Raw genomic sequence first — 17,965 nt, 5'->3', positions numbered from 1 at the left:
TTGCTAAAATATACTTAAGTATCAAAAGTAAAAGTACAAGTAGAAATCATTTCAAATTCCTTATATTAAGCAAAGCAGATGGCCACATATTCTAGTTTTTTTTAATTTACAGATAGCCAGGGGCACACTCCAACACTCAGACATCATTTACAAATGAAGCATGTGTTTAGTGAGTCTGCCAGATCAGAGGCAGTAGGGATGACCAGGGATGTTCTCTTGATAAGTGTGTGAATTAGACCATTTTACTGTCCTGCTAAGCATTCAAAATGTACCGAGTACTTTTGGGTGTCAGGGAAAATGTATGGAGTAAAAAGTACATAATTTTCTTTAGGAATGTAGTGAAGTAAAATAAATATAAATAGTAAAGTATAGATACCCCCAAAAACTACTTAAGTAGTACTTTAAAGTATTTTTACATAAGTACTTTACACAACTGGTTACATGGTGTGTTGAGCGGTGGTGTCCCGTCCTCCCAGGCCATTGGCATGGTGCAGGAGCAGATAGGGTCAATTTAGTGGAATGGGGTAGTGGGTTTTTAATTAATGTAGGGTTAGTTGGAATGGTGTTTATTTTAATAAGAATTTTCCCCATTTTGTATCACAAAGTTTAATGGATTGATACTATAGTCCAGGCGGTAATGCAACATATCGGATGCCAACCACTGTCAAACCCCACCAAATAAGAAGTAATGTTTTTGTTTGACCCACACGAATGGGACCAAAGACAGGGTTAGGCTGAAAGGCTGTGAGGTTGATCATCCCACTCCTACTGTTCTAGAAAACTGTTGGGAATATACTAGTAGACAAGGCATAGAAGATTGGTCAGAAGTTAGTGATATAGGGAAACTGGTTGACAATTACATTGGTAGACGTTTTTATGCATTTCTACCGCTTTTCACAGATGGATCCAATGACCCAGATAGTGGGCGCACAGGAGCAGGTGTTTACGTTCCTGAATTTGATGTGCAGATATGTAGAAGACTAACAGATGAACTGTCAGTATACTCAGTTGAACTGTTGGCGATAGTACTATAGTTGCCCTCCAGTGGGTGGAGGACGTTCAACCTGTCAGAATTATAGTATGCTCAGATTCCCTGTCTGTGTTGAATAGTTTAACATCTGGCAAATCTAATAGGAGTGACCTACTATTGGAGGCATTAATGTTATTATGGAGAATCGAGAGACTGGGTGTAGTATTGAGATTCTGCTGGGTCCCAGCCCATTTGGGTGTGGAAGGGAATGAAATTGTAGACCAGATAGCCAAAAGGGCTTTAGAACTAGATATAATTGATATTCATGCTCCACTGGGTAGAGGTAGGCCAAATGTAAGATCAGAGCCATTTTGATAGATGATGGCAGAAAAGATGGGACTCTGAGCCCAAGGGCTGGCATTTATATGCCCTCCAAAGAAAGGTCGGTGGACCAAGATTCAAAGGTCAGATTAGGAAGGAAGAGGTGGTGTTTGCTCGATTGCGCCTAGTACATTGAACTCGTCATTACATCTGGTTGGCAAGCATGTGAATGGTTTGTGTCTGGAGTGTATGGTCGATGAAACAGTGAAGCATGTGTTGTTATATTGTTGTAAGTATGTTGAAGAGAGGGAAATATTGAAGTGTATAATATAATAATAATAATAATAATAAGCCATTTAGCAGACGCTTTTATCCAAAGCGACTTACAGTCAGTGTAGGGTCATTGAGGTTAGAGGGGTTGAAGGGGTTTGGAAGGGATTTGGGGGAGGGTCTATTAGAAATTAGTAGGGCTCTTTTTTATTTTCTCACAAGTACAGAGTTAGGTAGGAGGATTTAGAAATGTGGAGCTAATGTTGTAAACAGTGATTGGCTACACACTCCAGCACAGTAGGTGGCAGCATGCACCTTAAACATTTGTTTGCAGACCGCCATTATATTATAGAAGAAGAAGAAGAAGAAGAAGAAGAAGGAGCAGGAGCAGCAGCAGCAGCAGGAGCTGCAGCAGGAGCAGCAGCAGGAGCAGGAGCAGGAGCAGGAGCAGCAGCAGCAGGAGCAGGAGCAGCAGCAGGAGCAGGAGCAGCAGGAGCAGGAGCAGCAGCAGCAGGAGCAGCAGCAGCAGGAGCAGCAGCAGCAGCAGCAGCAGGAGCAGGAGCAGGAGCAGCAGCAGCAGCGTTCCAAGTGGGTAGTAGATTTGTGCAAGCACAGAGGGATAGGCCAACGAGGCTCAGAGATATAGAATTAGTCATGATGTATCGTATGCAGAGGCTGTAAGACAGATAGGTGGAACTACAGTGTGGAAGGATGGAGCTTCCATGGCTGCCCCTGTATTAAGTGGACCTAATGTCTGGGCTGGTGTTTCTGCTGGTTTGGGGGCCTGTTCAGAAATCTTGCGCTCATGAATGTGCGATGTCAAAGGACACTTTGATAATGAATAAAGTTGACTTCATAGCTTTTATTGGGAAGGTTATCAATATGACTCAGGTTGTGGAAAGCAGAAATGCCAGGTTGAAGGTTATTGTGGAGACGGCAAAAGATATATCGGGGGTAACATGTTACTGTTGAAATGGTTGTTGACATGCTGAACAATCCTAAGGGTGGAGTGTTTCAGCATGATATAGATAATTGGGTAGGGGGGCTGGGGAGGGTGTGGTAGAAGTTAGTAAGGATTTATTTTTATTTTTATGGTAGTACAGAATTGGGCAGATCATGATTGATCGTACATTCCAGCACTTAAAAGATTGTTTGCGGACCGCCATGATATCATAGAAGAAGAAGAAGAAGAAGAAGAAGAAGAAGAAGAAGAAGAAGAAGAAGAAGAAGAAGAAGAAGACAAAGAAGACAAAGAAGAAGATAGGCCAACGAGTGATTAATGCTTCAGTAAGGTTGGCTTCTTAGCGTTCATAGCAATGATTATCAACTTTACCGCAGAAATGGAATGTAAATCATAAAAACATAGATGTTGTGGTGGCAGCTGCAGAGATGTCCTCTGTAGCTCAATTGGTAGAGCATGGCGCTTATAACGCCAGGGTAGTGGGTTCGATCCCCGGGACCACCCATACGTAAAAATGTATGCACACATGACTGTAAGTCGCTTTGGATAAAAGCGTCTGCTAAATGGCATATTATTATGTACACGGGTATATGAAATTTGACTTCAGAAGAGTTACAAGGGGTGGAGTCCCATCCTCCCAGGCCGTTGGCATGGTGCAAGAGCAGATGGGTTCAAAGTAATAGAATGGGGTAGTGGGGTTTTAATGAGTGTCGGTGGTGGTGTCAAGGGCTATATTTTACTTTCTTAGAGGAACAGGACTAATGAAGAGAATTGAATGTAGGTAGGCCGTGACTGGCCTCACACTCCAGTTCAGGATTCATTGTGGATGCGGCGGGAACGGTTCCTAGGACTGAAAGACTTCTCGGCGGAGGAGTTGCATGGAGTATTGTCACAAGCCGTACCACCCTCTCAGGTCATAGAGCCTGAGAAGGGAGATATGGAGATTTCAAAGAAGGAAGAAGTGGGTTTTGGGGATTTGGTTTTGTCAATGTGGTTTCTTATTGGTTTATTTTTAGCTTGGTTTTTTCAACCCCGTCCAGTTGGTAGCGGTAATACACCTTTTTGGGTTGTAGTCTGCCATAAAACTTTGCCACGATTGCCATGTATACAGTGGATATGTAAAAATGAATGTGATAGGAGGCTCTCCTCCCCAATTGATAGTACAATGTACACACATATTTACAGTTTGAGTGTGTGATATGGGGCTTGGAGACATGTTTATTTCGACATTCTAAAGGAAAACGTTTATAAACAGTGGCGACACTGCCATGTTGCAATGAGCCATGCTGTCGGAAAACCACATCAGTGTCCGACTTTCGGCTGTAGCAGATGCCCTTCCCCTGACTCCACTCCTCGACTTTGGCCTTCAGTCGGTTGGTTCAGCCTTAGCACTCAAACAAGCCCGTTGTCTCCATTTTACAGTAGCATAATCACAGACAGAAGGGTTAACCCAGACACGTCACAGGGGCTATAAAGCTCAAGCATCCGTTTAGAACGTTTGCTCACCACCAAATATGGTAGTGAGATGAAGTCCAGTCGCGGGTAGTGGGAAAGGATGGAACTAGGTGAAACTGGGTCTACATTCTGCTCATTTTCTAATCTATGAAACATCTGATCTCAATACATTATTTGGTAATCATAGGGCTTTGGCGCCCCAATGTGGCCAACATAATTGAAGTCAATGTACAAGGACAGGGCAGAAACTTACCAGCACCTGATTCAGTATAAACAAGCACAAGCAGTAGTAAGGAGGATCATTAGGACAGCTAAGAGGGAATATTGGCGCCGGTTCTGTGGAAACATAGGCAGGACCACTCCTGTGGGTGAGGTATGGGGGATGATTAAGAGGATGAGTGGGGTCAGAAGAGATTGGGATCTCCCTGTGCTGAAAAGTGGGGAGATTGTTGCAGTGAGAGATATGGAGAAGGCAGAGATGTTAGCCCAGGCATTTGTGAAGGTGCACAGCTCAAATAATCTGACAGAAGAGGGGCAGCGTGGGAGAGAAAGGGTCAGAGGAGAACATCCGGGGGTCCTGGATCAGAGAGAGATGGTGGGGGATACATTGAATAGCCCTTTTACGTTGGCTGAGATGAATAGAGCATTAGCTAAAGCTGGGGTAACATCTCCTGGGAAGGATGAGATGTGTTACATCATGATGGCTCATCTCAGTGACACTGCAATGGGGAAAGTATTGGGCCTTTACAATAAGGTGTGGCAGGAAGGGAGACTGCCTGGAAGTTGGAAGCAGGCGGTAGTGGTGCCACTACGGAAACCAGGGAAAGACCCTACTAGTCCTTCAACCTATAGGCCGATAGCGTTGACATCTCATGTATGTAAACGTATGGAAAGGATGATAACGGAAAGGCTGACTTACTTTCTGGAGAGTAGAGCACTAAGGTCACCTGATCAAAGTGGGTTCAGGAAAGGCAGAGGAACGATGGATCCTGTACTGTGCCTTGAGTCAGACATACGGAAGGCAAATATGGAGGTGGTGGTAGCTGTTTTCTTTGATGTAGAGAAGGTTTATGATATGATGTGGAAGGAAGGCCTACTTATCAAGCTGGATACCATGGGGGTTGGAGGAAGGGTTTTTAACTGGATAAAGGATTTTCCTTTTGGGAAATCAATACAAGTGAGGGTGGGGAGCTCTATGTCAGAAAGCTATGAGGTGGATAATGGTATCCCCCAGGGAAGTGTCATTAGTCCTTTGTTGTTCTCCATTATGATTGACAATGTATTCTCTCAGGTGAGACCTGATATTGGGCGGTCATTGTTTGCGGATGATGGAGCGCTGTGGAAAAGGGGGAAATATTACCCATACAGCCAGAAGAGTTCAAGAAGCGATTAGTGAAGTAGAGCAGTAGTCCCTCAGGTGGGGCTTCAAGTTTTCAGTTGAGAAAACACAGACTGTGTTTTTTTTCTAGAAGGAAGGTTGGGGAGGAAATATACTTGAAGTTGTATGGAAGAAATCGGGAGAGGGTGGGAGGGTTTAGGTTCCTGGGGCTCTGGTTTGACACTCGAATGACATGGGCAGAGCAAATGAACAGAGTAGTTGTCAAAGGAAATAAACGATTGAATGTGATGCGTTCTTGTCAGGAATGGAGTGGGGGGCAGATACAATGATGTTGAAAATGATATATACAGTGGGGAGAACAAGTATTTGATACACTGCCGATTTTGCAGGTTTTCCTACTTACAAAGCATGTAGAGGTCTGTAATTTTTATCATAGGTACACTTCAACTGTGAGAAAATCACATTGTATGATTTTAAAGTAATTAATTTGCATTTTATTGCATGACATAAGTATTTGATCACCTACCAACCAGTAAGAATTCCGGCTCTCACAGACCTGTTAGTTTTTCTTTAAGAAGCCCTCCTGTTCTCCACTCATTACCTGTATTAACTGCACCTGTTTGAACTCGTTACCTGTATAAAAGACACCTGTCCACACACTCAATCAAACAGACTCCAACCTCTCTACAGTGGCCAAGACCAGAGAGCTGTGTAAGGACATCAGGGATAAAATTGTAGACCTGCACAAGGCTGGGATGGGCTACAGGACAATAGGCAAGCAGCTTGGTGAGAAGGCAACAACTGTTGGCGCAATTATTAGAAAATGGAAGAAGTTCAAGATGACGGTCAATCACCCTCGGTCTGGGGCTCCATGCAAGATCTCACCTCGTGGGGCATCAATGATCATGAGGAAGGTGAGGGATCTGCCCAGAACTACACGGCAGGACCTGGTCAATGACCTGAAGAGAGCTGGGACCACAGTCTAAAAGAAAACCATTAGTAACACACTACGCCGTCATGGATTAAAATCCTGCAGCGCACGCAAGGTCCCCCTGCTCAAGCCAGCGCATGTCCAGGCCCGTCTGAAGTTTGCCAATGACCATCTGGATGATCCAGAGGAGGAATGGGAGAAGGTCATGTGGTCTGATGAGACAAAAATAGAGCTTTTTGGTCTAAACTCCACTCGCCGTGTTTGGAGGAAGAAGAAGGATGAGTACAACCCCAAGAACACCATCCCAACCGTGAAGCATGGAGGTGGAAACATCATTCTTTATGGATGCTTTTCTGCAAAGGGGACAGGACGACTGCACCATATTGAGGGGAGGATGGATGGGGCCATGTATCGCGATATCTTGGCCAACAACCTCCTTCCCTCAGTAAGAGCATTGTAGATGGGTCGAGGCTGGGTCTTCCAGCATGACAACGACCCGAAACACACATCCAGGGCAACTAAGGAGTGGCTCCGTAAGAAGCATCTCAAGGTCCTGGAGTGGCCTAGCCAGTCTCCAGACCTGAACCCAATAGAAAATCTTTGGAGGGAGCTGAAAGTCCGTATTGCCCAGCGACAGCCCCGAAACCTGAATGATCTGGAGAAGGTCTGTATGGAGGAGTGGGCCAAAATCCCTGCTGCAGTGTGTGCAAACCTGATCAAGACCTACAGGAAACATGATCTCTGTAATTGCAAACAAAGGTTTCTGTACCAAATATTAAGTTCTGCTTTTCGGATGTATCAAATACTTATGTCATGCAATAAAATGCTAATTAATTACTTAAAAATCATACAATGTGATTTTCTGGATTTTTGTTTTAGATTCCATCTCTCACAGTTGAAGTGTACCTATGATAAACCTCTACATGCTTTGTAAGTAGGAAAACCTGCAAAATTGGCAGTGTATCAAATACTTGTTCTCCCCACTGTATATATATATATATATACAGTGAGGGAAAAAAGTATTTGATCCCCTGCTGATTTTGTACGTTTGCCCACTGACAAAGAAATGATCAGTCTATAATTTTAATGGTAGGTTTATTTGAACAGTGAGAGACAGAATAACAACAAAAAAATCCAGAAAAACGCATGTCAAAAATGTTATAAATTGATTTGCATTTTAATGAGGGAAATAAGTATTTGACCCCCTCTCAATCAGAAAGATTTCTGGCTCCCAGGTGTCTTTTATACAGGTAACGAGCTGAGATTAGGAGCACACTCTTAAAGGGAGTGCTCCTAATCTCAGTTTGTTACCTGTATAAAAGACACACGTCCACAGAAGCAATCAATCAATCAGATTCCAAACTCTCCACCATGGCCAAGACCAAAGAGCTCTCCAAGGATGTGAGGGACAGGATTGTAGACCTACACAAGGCTGGAATGGGCTACAAGACCATCGCCAAGCAGCTTGGTGAGAAGGTGACAACAGTTGGTGCGATTATGCAAAGAACTGTCAATCTCCCTCGGCCTGGGGCTTCATGCAAGATCTCACCTCGTGGAGTTGCAATGATCATGAAAACGGTGAGGAATCAGCCCAGAACTACACGGGAGGATCTTGTCAATGATCTCAAGGCAGCTGGGACCATAGTCACCAAGAAAACAATTGGTAACAAGAAAGCACATATACAGTCCCGTCTGAAGTTTGCCAATGAACGTCTGAATGATTCAGAGGAGAACTGGGTGAAAGTGTTGTGGTCAGATGAGACCAAAATCGAGCTCTTTGGCATCAACTCAACTCGCCATGTTTGGAGGAGGAGGAATGCTGCCTATGGCCCCAAGAACACCACCCCCACTGTCAAAGATGGAGGTGGAAACATTAGGCTTTTGGGGTGTTTTTCTGCTAAGGGGACAGGACATCTTCACCGCATCAAAGGGACGATGGACGGGGCCATGTACCATCAAATCTTGGGTGAGAACCACCTCCCCTCAGCCAGGGCATTGAAAATGCGTCGTGGATGGGTATTCCAGCATGACAATGACCCAAAACACACGGCCAAGGCAACAAAGGAGTGGCTCAAGAAGAAGCACATTAAGGTCCTGGAGTGGCCTAGCCAGTCTCCAAACCTTAATCCCATTGAAAATCTGTGGAGGGAGCTGAAGGTTCGAGTTGCCAAACGTCAGGCACGAAACCTTAATGACTTGCAGAAGATCTGCAAAGAGTAGTGGGACAAAATCCCTCCTGAGATGTGTGCAAACCTGGTGGCCAACTACAAGAAACCACCAAGTAGTAAGTCATGTTTTGCAGAGGGGTCAAATACTTATTTCCCTCATTAAAATGCAAATCAATTCATAACATTTTTTACATGCGTTTTTCTGGATTTTTTTGTTGCTATTTTGTCTCTCACTGTTCAAATAAACCTACCATTAAAATTATAGATTGATCATGTCTTTGTCAGTGGGCAAACGTACAAAATCAGCAGGGGATCAAATACTTTTTTCCCTCACTGTATATATATATATATATATATAGCGCTGTTAAGGTCATCAATGGATTATGGAAGTATAGCATATGGATTAGCAGCTCAGACATCTTTATAAAAGCTAGATGTTATCCAGGCCCAAGCCCTAAAAATATGTTGTGGAGCACTCAGGACCTCCCCAGAGGCAGCGATGCAGGTAGAGTTGGGAGTATGAGCTGATTCAGGAGGAAGCGGTACTTGTTAAGCAATTAGCGTTGCGTCCATTACAAATGGTGCCGTGACTCGGATCTGCAGTTGAACTCAGCTCAACGCTGGGTTCGCTGTGGAAAAAGTTTGAGGGGGTGAATGTAGCACATGGGGATGTGTGAAACTTACTCCTGGGTTCGAGCCTCGTGTGAGCGGAATCAGGAGGAAATTGTACAAGGTTAACTAGCTAGCTAGCTAAATTATAAAAGCATTTTGTATATATTGATGCTGTTACAATAACCAAACAAAGGCTATTTTACATGGAAATCAGGATGAATGTCTGGGACCTTCAACATGCCTGGTGTTTTGTCAACCTGTGTAGATGAAAACTGGGTTGGTGCAGTCAACTCTAGCAGCCCTATCCTTAATGGTCTAATGCAGCAGTTTTTATCTCAATATCAAAATCATTTCTGGATGACAGTTAAGTACCTTACTGTGATTGTTTTCAATTATTATTATTGTTTTGTAGGACTGTCTGGGAGTGGTCTGATCGGGGAGGGGAAAACTGAATATTAGCTGTTATTGGCAGAGAGGTTTGGAACTCTTTCTTATTGGTCTACTAACTAATTTACCACCTGGTGATGTCACCAGGCAGGCCAAAAATCCATCTCACCAAAGCACGCTGAAATTTCAGGGGGTCTTTTCAAACAGCTCTTACACTAAAATGGCATTATCATAATTTTCACAATTACATAGTATTATCCCAAACTCATACTGTCGACTGCACTGGGCCTTTAACTTGTATAAATCACAGTATCCATTAAGAAGTCAACTGATCAGGTTTATTCATTATTTAGTCAACTTCAGAGTTTTAAAAAAATGGAGCAGATATCTTATTACACCAATCTGTTTTATTACCCCCCTCCAAAAAGCAAACAAACCCCAGGAATCCTTAAAGTGGAAGTGTCAAAAGCCTCTCCTAAATATCATTAAAAACAAAAATTCCTATCTATTCCTTTAACTTATCTGAAAACATATTTATTGATATTCTTTGGAAGACTATACTATGCTTTCACAATTGTGTTTAGGTCCCTAAATAACAAAACAAAAGCATGTTTTAGCCCTTTTCGCTAAATTCTCCCATTCTCACATCTCTGACCCTGCAGACAGGCTGCAGCTCACTCAAAGAGCCATCTCCCACTGATGCATCAAAGCATATGATAATGATCTGGCTCCACTGTACAGACCAATCGGCAGAGGTCATCTTCAAGGGTCCTGCGCAATAAATCCTCCTGCAGGAAATTTACATTTTACACTGACTGAAGACACATTATGTATGGGTATCTGTGTGTTCACCTGTATATGAAAGTGTGTTCTGCAACTATATGAACAAAAATATAAACGCAACATGTAAAGTGTTGGTCCCATGTTTCATGAGCTGAAATAAAAGATCCCAGAAATGTTCCACGCGCACAAAAAGCATGTTCATTCCTCTACCATATGCTGCCTCCAACGTCGTTTTTGAGAATTTGGCAGTACGTCCAACCGGCCTCACAACCGCAAACCATGTGTAACCACGCCAGCCCAGGACCTCCACATCCGGCTTCTTCACCTGCAGGATCGTCTGAGACCTGAGGAGTATTTCTGTCTGTAATAAAGCCCTTTTGTGGGGAAAAACTCATTCTCTATAGCTGCTCCCCTGCCCAGTCATGTGAAATCCATAGATTAGGGCCTAATTTATTTATTTCAATTGACTGATTTCCTTATATGAACTAACTCAGTAAAATTGTTGAAATTGTTGCATGTTGCGTCTATATATTTGTTCAGTATATACTGTATGTCACCGTGTGTGTATAGCCTACTGAATGTGTCAAAATTTGCACTCACTGTGAAGAACCTCATTGTGCCTGGTGTGAACTTGTGTGCCAAGTCGTCAGTGATCTCACTTGTCGGGGCGAGGACATGGAGGTGGAGGTGAGGTACAGAGATATATGGAGGTATGTGGAACCCCAGCCTGTAGACAGACAGACAAGATCACTGAACCTACCAGACCAGCGACTTGAAAATACAAGCATGAACATACATGATGATGTGATCTCTCTCTCTCTCTCACCCACAAACACAGGATACTTTATACCTGATGTCATTTGGATTGGTAATGCCATTTTCCTGCAACACAGCCCTCCCCATCTCAGCCATCCTCTCAACTGCCATATAAACCAATTAATAATCAATGAACGTTCAATTGTGTATATGCATTTCAAAAAGGCACAGTATTTCATGTAACATTAGTTATTGGTTGAATCATTCCTCACCCAGCTTTATGTGCTCCTTAAAGAGAGAGAAGCAGCTCACTATATGTTGTTTTGGCACAACCAGGTAGTGATGTGGGGCAGCGGGGCAAATGTCCCGAAAGCAGACTAGCTCAGAATCCTGTAAAAAAGATTAACAAAAGAAATGGAGACCTTCAATGGAGTAGGAAGAAGTGACCACTAAACACTGTTCTAAATTCCAGTAATAGCTTTTGGCCCCCCACAAAAAAAATAAAAGCCAATAAATAAAAATTCTGCTGGCTAATTGTCCAGGAGAAGAAAAAAAATCCCATTGCAAAACAATGCTTTTTAGCCTATTAATTGATGGAAATACCAGTCAATGTAAATACATTTGACCGGTCATGCTTATCGGTATATAGGTTAATTTGCATAATTTAGTGGAATTAAATTGGGGTGTGTTTATTTTTGTTAGTCGTTATGTATCTTATTTATCAGACACGCACAGCATACAGATACAGACCCTAGTTTGAGCAGAAAATCTGTCAGACAGCACGAGCTGCTGCTACATCTCCTCAAACAGTGTATTAGTTGCTGCTGGATTGAAACATATGCTTTTATAAGCCTAATCATTGCACAACAATTCTAAATACAGTTTTGATGGCTTCCCATTCGCCATTCAAGTGCACAGGCAACTGTAGGCAGGCATCAGCGCATCACACCACTTTGCAATTAACGTTTTACTTCATATGATGAGGCATGTCTTACCTGCTTCGAAGTAGCCTTGCCAAAACTTTATTTCACTGTCCAGTAGCACAATCCTAGTCATATTAGCAACCCATGATAGTTTTTGCATCTTTAAATCTACCCTCTTTCTAACAGATATTTTCATCTGTCATATGAAACTGCTCGCATGTGCAGTGCCCTTTTGACAATGGTGTTTTCCTGCTAATTGCATTATGGAACGAACAAACAATGGTGCATAGCCTACTGCCTTGTGTGCATTGCTGCGCTTATAATGTGAAGAAATAATATAAACATTTTAAGCTAAACGTTCTGATCTGTTGCATGAGCTTCGTTGCTTTTTAACGTTTTTTGGGGAAGGATGTAGCCTAGGCCTACTGGTTGTATGAATTTGGGATCTATCGTCCCACAACTGTCGCAGAGTCTGTTTGTATTTGGAATAGGCCATTTCTTTCTTGCACAAAACGTTATATTAGCCTATTTTGAATGATTGTATTTATTTATGTATAGACAGGAGTAAGCTATTTAGGCTATATAATTCTGGCAATTTAATTCAATTTACTTTAGGGGAAAGCTTCCCCCAGCCTTATGGACCCGCCGCCTATGTATTCTAACATCTTCAAATTGATCATCGCAATTCGGTAATAACGACGCACGCTGTTGCATGTTATGTTAAGATCAATTACCATAAACTAAACGTCATTTCTGGCATTCTTAGCACCGTGCGACACATTTTCCTAACGGGCACCCTGATACTGACCAACATCACATGCGCACTCAGTGTGCATGGCAAGCAGCAACAACGTCATCCAAAAACATGGCAGACATAGAGCACCACAGTGGGGGTGTCATAAAACCCACAAAACCTAGCGGTCAGACAGAAAAATGGGTCCAATCGTTTTTCCATCATCCATTTTTCCCATAGGGGATTTTAGAAACACTTAAAATAAGGGCTGTGTTTCGTGTAGGCTTACCTTAGCGTAATATTTTGATAACCATGTAAATCTCTCTTGGATGAGGTGACTTTTATCAATATATTCGGCTCTATTTACTCTCAGATTCGAAAATGATAATTACCATCAAAGTAGACATCATGCAAAACTAAAAATCCCTGCATGTCATCTCTAGCTGACATCTTTGCTAACAGGTATTGTGTCAATTAAAAACATGCACAAGACAGTACAAAGAATTGTCCATTTAAAGAAATTCAGCCAATTTATTAACTACTATGTTTAGCTAACATTAGATAGTTAATCCTGAGATTCTTACATTTCCCTCAATTTGGCAGTCTCGTCCAGATCATCATGGTATTTGTAGTTCTTTATGATAGCCACACTAGTGTAACAGTGTTGCTTCCGTCCCTCTCCTCACCCCACCCCTACCTGGGCTTGAACCAGGGACCCTCTGCACACATCAACAACAGTCACCCTCGAAGCACCGTTACCCGTCGCTCCACAAAAGCCGCGGCCCTTGCAGAGCAAGGAAAACAACTACTTCAAGGTCTCAGAGCGAGTGACGTCACCGATTGAAACGCTACTAATGCGCACCGCTAACTAGCTAGCCATTTCACAAAGGTTACACTAGCAGCTAATTAGCATTTCATTTTAGGGTCTAAATAAAGGTGAATATTTTTATAAAAGTCACCTTGTCCTATAGAGATTTACACGGTTATCAAAACGTCACGCCAGGGTAAACCTACACAAAACAGAGCCCTTATTTTAAGTGTTTCTAAAATCCCATATGGGAAAAATGAATGGTGGAAAAAACTATTGGAACCACTTCCTTGTTTGATCGCTAGGTTTTATGGTATTATAACTCACTGTGGTACTCTATTGGATGAATATAAAATGTTAATATCTTCGACTGTGTGTGATGAAAAAGTTTGTGCACAAAGGTGATGACTAGTGTTTTATTAGGAATTCTTTAATCTCTATGTGTACGTGTATGGAAATTGTCTTTCTGGGCCGGGCGGCAGGTAGCTTAGTGGTTAAGAGCATTGTGCCAGTAACCGAAAGGTCGCTGGTTCTAATCCCCGAGCTGGCTAGGTGAAACATCTGCCGATGTGCTCTGGATAAGAGCGTCTGCTAAATGACTAAAATGTAAAACTGTAGGAGCAGCCAAAAAAGTGCTTCTGGACCTGAACCCTGGCCCCTTGAGTCCCACCCAGTTGGCTACATTAAAATTGTGGGAGCGCTCAATGGCGCTGCCCCATGCCACTAGAGGCCTCTATCATTCTGTATGTATTTTACCCGCTTCATAATCTCGGTAACACAGAACTAAATAAGTGTCAAAATTGAATCAAATCTAATTTTATTTGTCACATGCGCTGAATACAACGGGTATAGACTTGACCGTGAAATGCTTGCTTACGAGCCCATCCCCACGAGAGATTACAGTTTTTTACAATGACTTTGGCACTAATTTCAGAACTTTGACGTCATTTTTCTAAACTCTAGACACAAAACTCAAAACGGTCATCACTTGTAACACAGGCTGTCCAATGTTCAAAACATTGGATTGTGCATTCATATCTTTAAAGAAATCTTGCACTTGCACAATCATTGGTTCAAAAAACAAATGTATTGTGAAATAACAATGAAACGTTAATTTAGATCACCCACACACAAGCAACCGATAGTTTCACTGTGTCATTGTTCGTACGATCATTAAATATTGTAGTACAAAATAGGTGATACATGTTTCATTATGGTACTACATGTAAATACATCCCTGTAAAAGTACTGCAGTAGTAGAGAGAATACTACAGACACAGTGGAATCACTGAACAAAATCTGAAATATATTGATGAAAAACAATACATTACTGTAAAACATCAAATGCAGTGTTCTTCAACTTGCTTGCTTGTACTGTAAAAAGCAAAACATAGGAGTGATTACTGTACTTCTACATTTTCATCAACTCTGTCTTGAGGATTTGGCCACAGGTTCTCATCTACATCACAATGGATGTTTTCATTAGCCAAACATCTTGGAAAAAACCTTTGGCCATGGCGAATCCAGGCCTGACACTGGTCTGCCGTGATGTCATTGCATGCGTCATCCATGGCCTGGAGAAGAGTGACTTGTTCATGAGGGCGCCTATCATAAACCTTCCATCTCCATGTGGAGAAAAATTCCTCAATCGGGTTAAGGAAAGGAGAGTATGGGGGTAAATACAGGGTGGTAAATTGTGCATGGGCCTGAAACCATGCTTGCACCATATGAGCATGGTGGAACCTGACATTATCCCACACAATGACATAGGTCACGCCATCAGCTCTACAGACCTGATCGAGCTCATCAAGGAAGGTTACAAGGGGACCATAGAAACGGTGTCTGATAAAGAATGATGATGAAATATTACATCCATAGATAATGTAGTCTAATTGGTTCATGCTCCACGCTAATTGGAGACAATGAATCTCGTTACTTTGAAACTTTCATGATCTAAACATGGAATATTGTTTGTCTGTTTCCATACAACTATGCATTAAGAGCAATGCAACAGTTACTTATCATTTTGAGCAGTTGTATCAATTGATAGTTGGATAATTGTAATGAAATGAATAGACACTCATCTGAAATGTAATGTGTGAATTGCCTTTTGAAATAGTAGTACTTTGATGTTAAGTTGTGTCATATTGAACAGGTGATTTTTGTTAAATGAACATATTATCTTAGTTTTATGTGTATTGTATCCAAGCAATTGAAAAAAGTGTTAAGAGTTTTGAAAAATGTGCATTTTGATCATTGGTTGTGAGTTTTGTGTCTAGAGTTTTGAAAAATGACGTCAAGGTTCTGAAATTAGTGCCAAAGTGATTGTAAACAACTGTATTACCTGTTTCACAATTTCAGTGTCCTTGTCTTGGTTTTTAGCAATCATACAGAACATGCAGGTGTCTTCACTGTCGCTGGATAAATTACTTTGTGTATCATCGTCGCATTGTTCTACAGTGTCCATCTTTCGCCCGTTCTCCATGTAGCCGGCCCGGTTCCCGAGACCTATTTCCTGCTGGGGTAGCCGTTTTTGATTTATCGGTTCTGTAACAGTTATGCTGAGAATACGTAGTAGCTCGACGTTTCCGTCTGCTTTGTATATCTCATGAGAATACTGTAGTTTATACAGTTGCGCTTTCAAGACAACTGTGAACTCCGGGAAAAAACGAGAGCTGTGTTCGTATACTCATACTAACCGTACTATTCGTGACGTAAATTGAGTATATAGTATGCTTATTGGTCATAGTATGGATATAGTTAGTATGCCAAAAGTTCCCGGATGTCGTATTACGTTCGCCAAAATACGAAGTATATAAGCAGTGGACACTGTTTCCGTGCTTTTCGGGCCCACAACGTTTTCAGATTTGAAGAGAATGGCGGAAGATATGCAACTTAGTTCAACGAGAGCGGATACAAATTCATTGCTTTAAGTGTGGTCCTCTGTAGCGTCTGCTAAATGGCATATTATTATATTATTATAATTATGACAGATGTTAAGAAAATGTTTATCAATGTAATAAAGTAATCACTTTTCAAATAAGTTACCTTACACGTTATGTTGGCTGACAATTTCTTATCTACGCTGTGCTTACGAACCGCATAGCAAATCATTACAGCAGTATGTACAATTTGGACCCCCTTGGCGTTATTCCTTCTCGATAAACTGAGCCGACATGGAAAGCTTCATTGATACAAATTAATACATCTTAAATGCATCCAAGCGGGATATGTGGTGACACAAAACACAGTCAGGCGTTTAATTCATATTCTACACCCCTATAGAGAGCAACAGAGTTGCAGGAATCGCCTTCGACGACGTCTTTACAGGAACCCAGGTCCGATTTTTTTGTGACATGTTGACTCCTACGATAAAGTGAAGACATATGGCATTTGTTTTAATGGCGCAATTGATGGGTTCTCACGAATGGTTATTTGGCTCCATTCCTATTCTACCAATAGCAATCCAAAAGTTATCGCTGGTTACTTCATGGATGAGGTTGGATCCAGGATGGGTGCTCCTCTAATTCGATCTGACCTGGGAACAGAAAACAATTGTATGGAGCAGATACAGTTGTTTTTGAGACATGACAATGGGGACGAATTCGCTAGAAAATGCCATATACTGTAACTTATATGGGTCCAGGAACCACATCCAGCTGATAGAGAGCTGGTGGGGATATTTTAAGCAAACACCATGTTCAGTACTGGATGAACAGATTTGAAGGACATTTTTCTGGTGACTTTGTGGACAATAATGTAATATTATTCACCTGTCTACAAATAATCGAGGTAAGTTAAATTATGTTCAAGTAACAGTCAACAAAATGTAAACTATCCACTAACCCTATAACCTAGATCCACTAACCCTATAACCTAGCTCTAACCTTATAACGTTAACCCTTACCCTAACCCTTAACCAAAACCCCACCAAGCTGTTGCATATCAACAGTTGCAGTTAATAGTTTGAGCATCTGTAGATCATAGGGACTATCCAAATCAAGTGTAACCCATACTTCATTATAAAAGGCAAATTGAAAGCCTATAGTTTTCCAAATGTATGTTATTTATAAAATAAACCTTACATTTTGGCTTAAGGTAAGACAATGCTGCTACACTACGCTATTCAATGGGCCTATACAGGCAACAACATTATCATTAATCGAAATGACTATTATTTGCACATCCCGGAACCACAAGTTAATAAGAGAGGCCTCACGCAGAGGCAATAGAAAAATAGCCTACATGCAGCAATTTTGGGATGACTGGAACGCATAGCCTCCTGTAGCTCAGTTGGTAGAGCATGGCGCTTGCAACGCCAGGCTTGTGGGTTCGATTCCCACGGGGGGCCAGTATGAAGAAATGTATGCACTCACTAACTGTAAGTTGCTCTGGATAAGAGCGTCTACTAAAATGTAATAGCTGTATTAAAAAATATATATGTTTTACTGTTCTGTATAAGATTTGCCTCTGTGGGAGGTCATAAGCCAAAACTGGTCCCTTAAAACGGGTCCAGACATATTGTCAATACATTATTGGTCAGAGAGG

General features: G+C 41.8%; 1 protein-coding gene across 1 annotated transcript; it reads right to left on the bottom strand.

Annotated features, from left to right (window-relative positions):
- Positions 1–9,732: 9,732 nt before the first annotated feature.
- LOC311106696 (adenosine 5'-monophosphoramidase HINT3-like) lies at positions 9,733–16,857 on the bottom strand. The gene is made up of 5 exons (XM_084149091.1): positions 15,762–16,857; positions 11,226–11,343; positions 11,048–11,117; positions 10,798–10,924; positions 9,733–10,202 (listed from the first exon to the last, which is right to left on the bottom strand). Exons 1-5 carry the CDS (start codon positions 15,900–15,902, stop codon positions 10,119–10,121), a joined length of 540 nt encoding a protein of 179 aa, XP_084005217.1. The 5' UTR covers positions 15,903–16,857; the 3' UTR covers positions 9,733–10,118.
- Between the last annotated feature and the right edge of the window lie 1,108 nt (positions 16,858–17,965).

Source organism: Coregonus lavaretus, assembly GCF_964263955.1.
Source record: "Coregonus lavaretus genome assembly, chromosome: 31".
Lineage (NCBI taxonomy): Eukaryota > Metazoa > Chordata > Actinopteri > Salmoniformes > Salmonidae > Coregonus > Coregonus lavaretus.
This window is presented reverse-complemented; position numbering and strand designations above follow the sequence as displayed.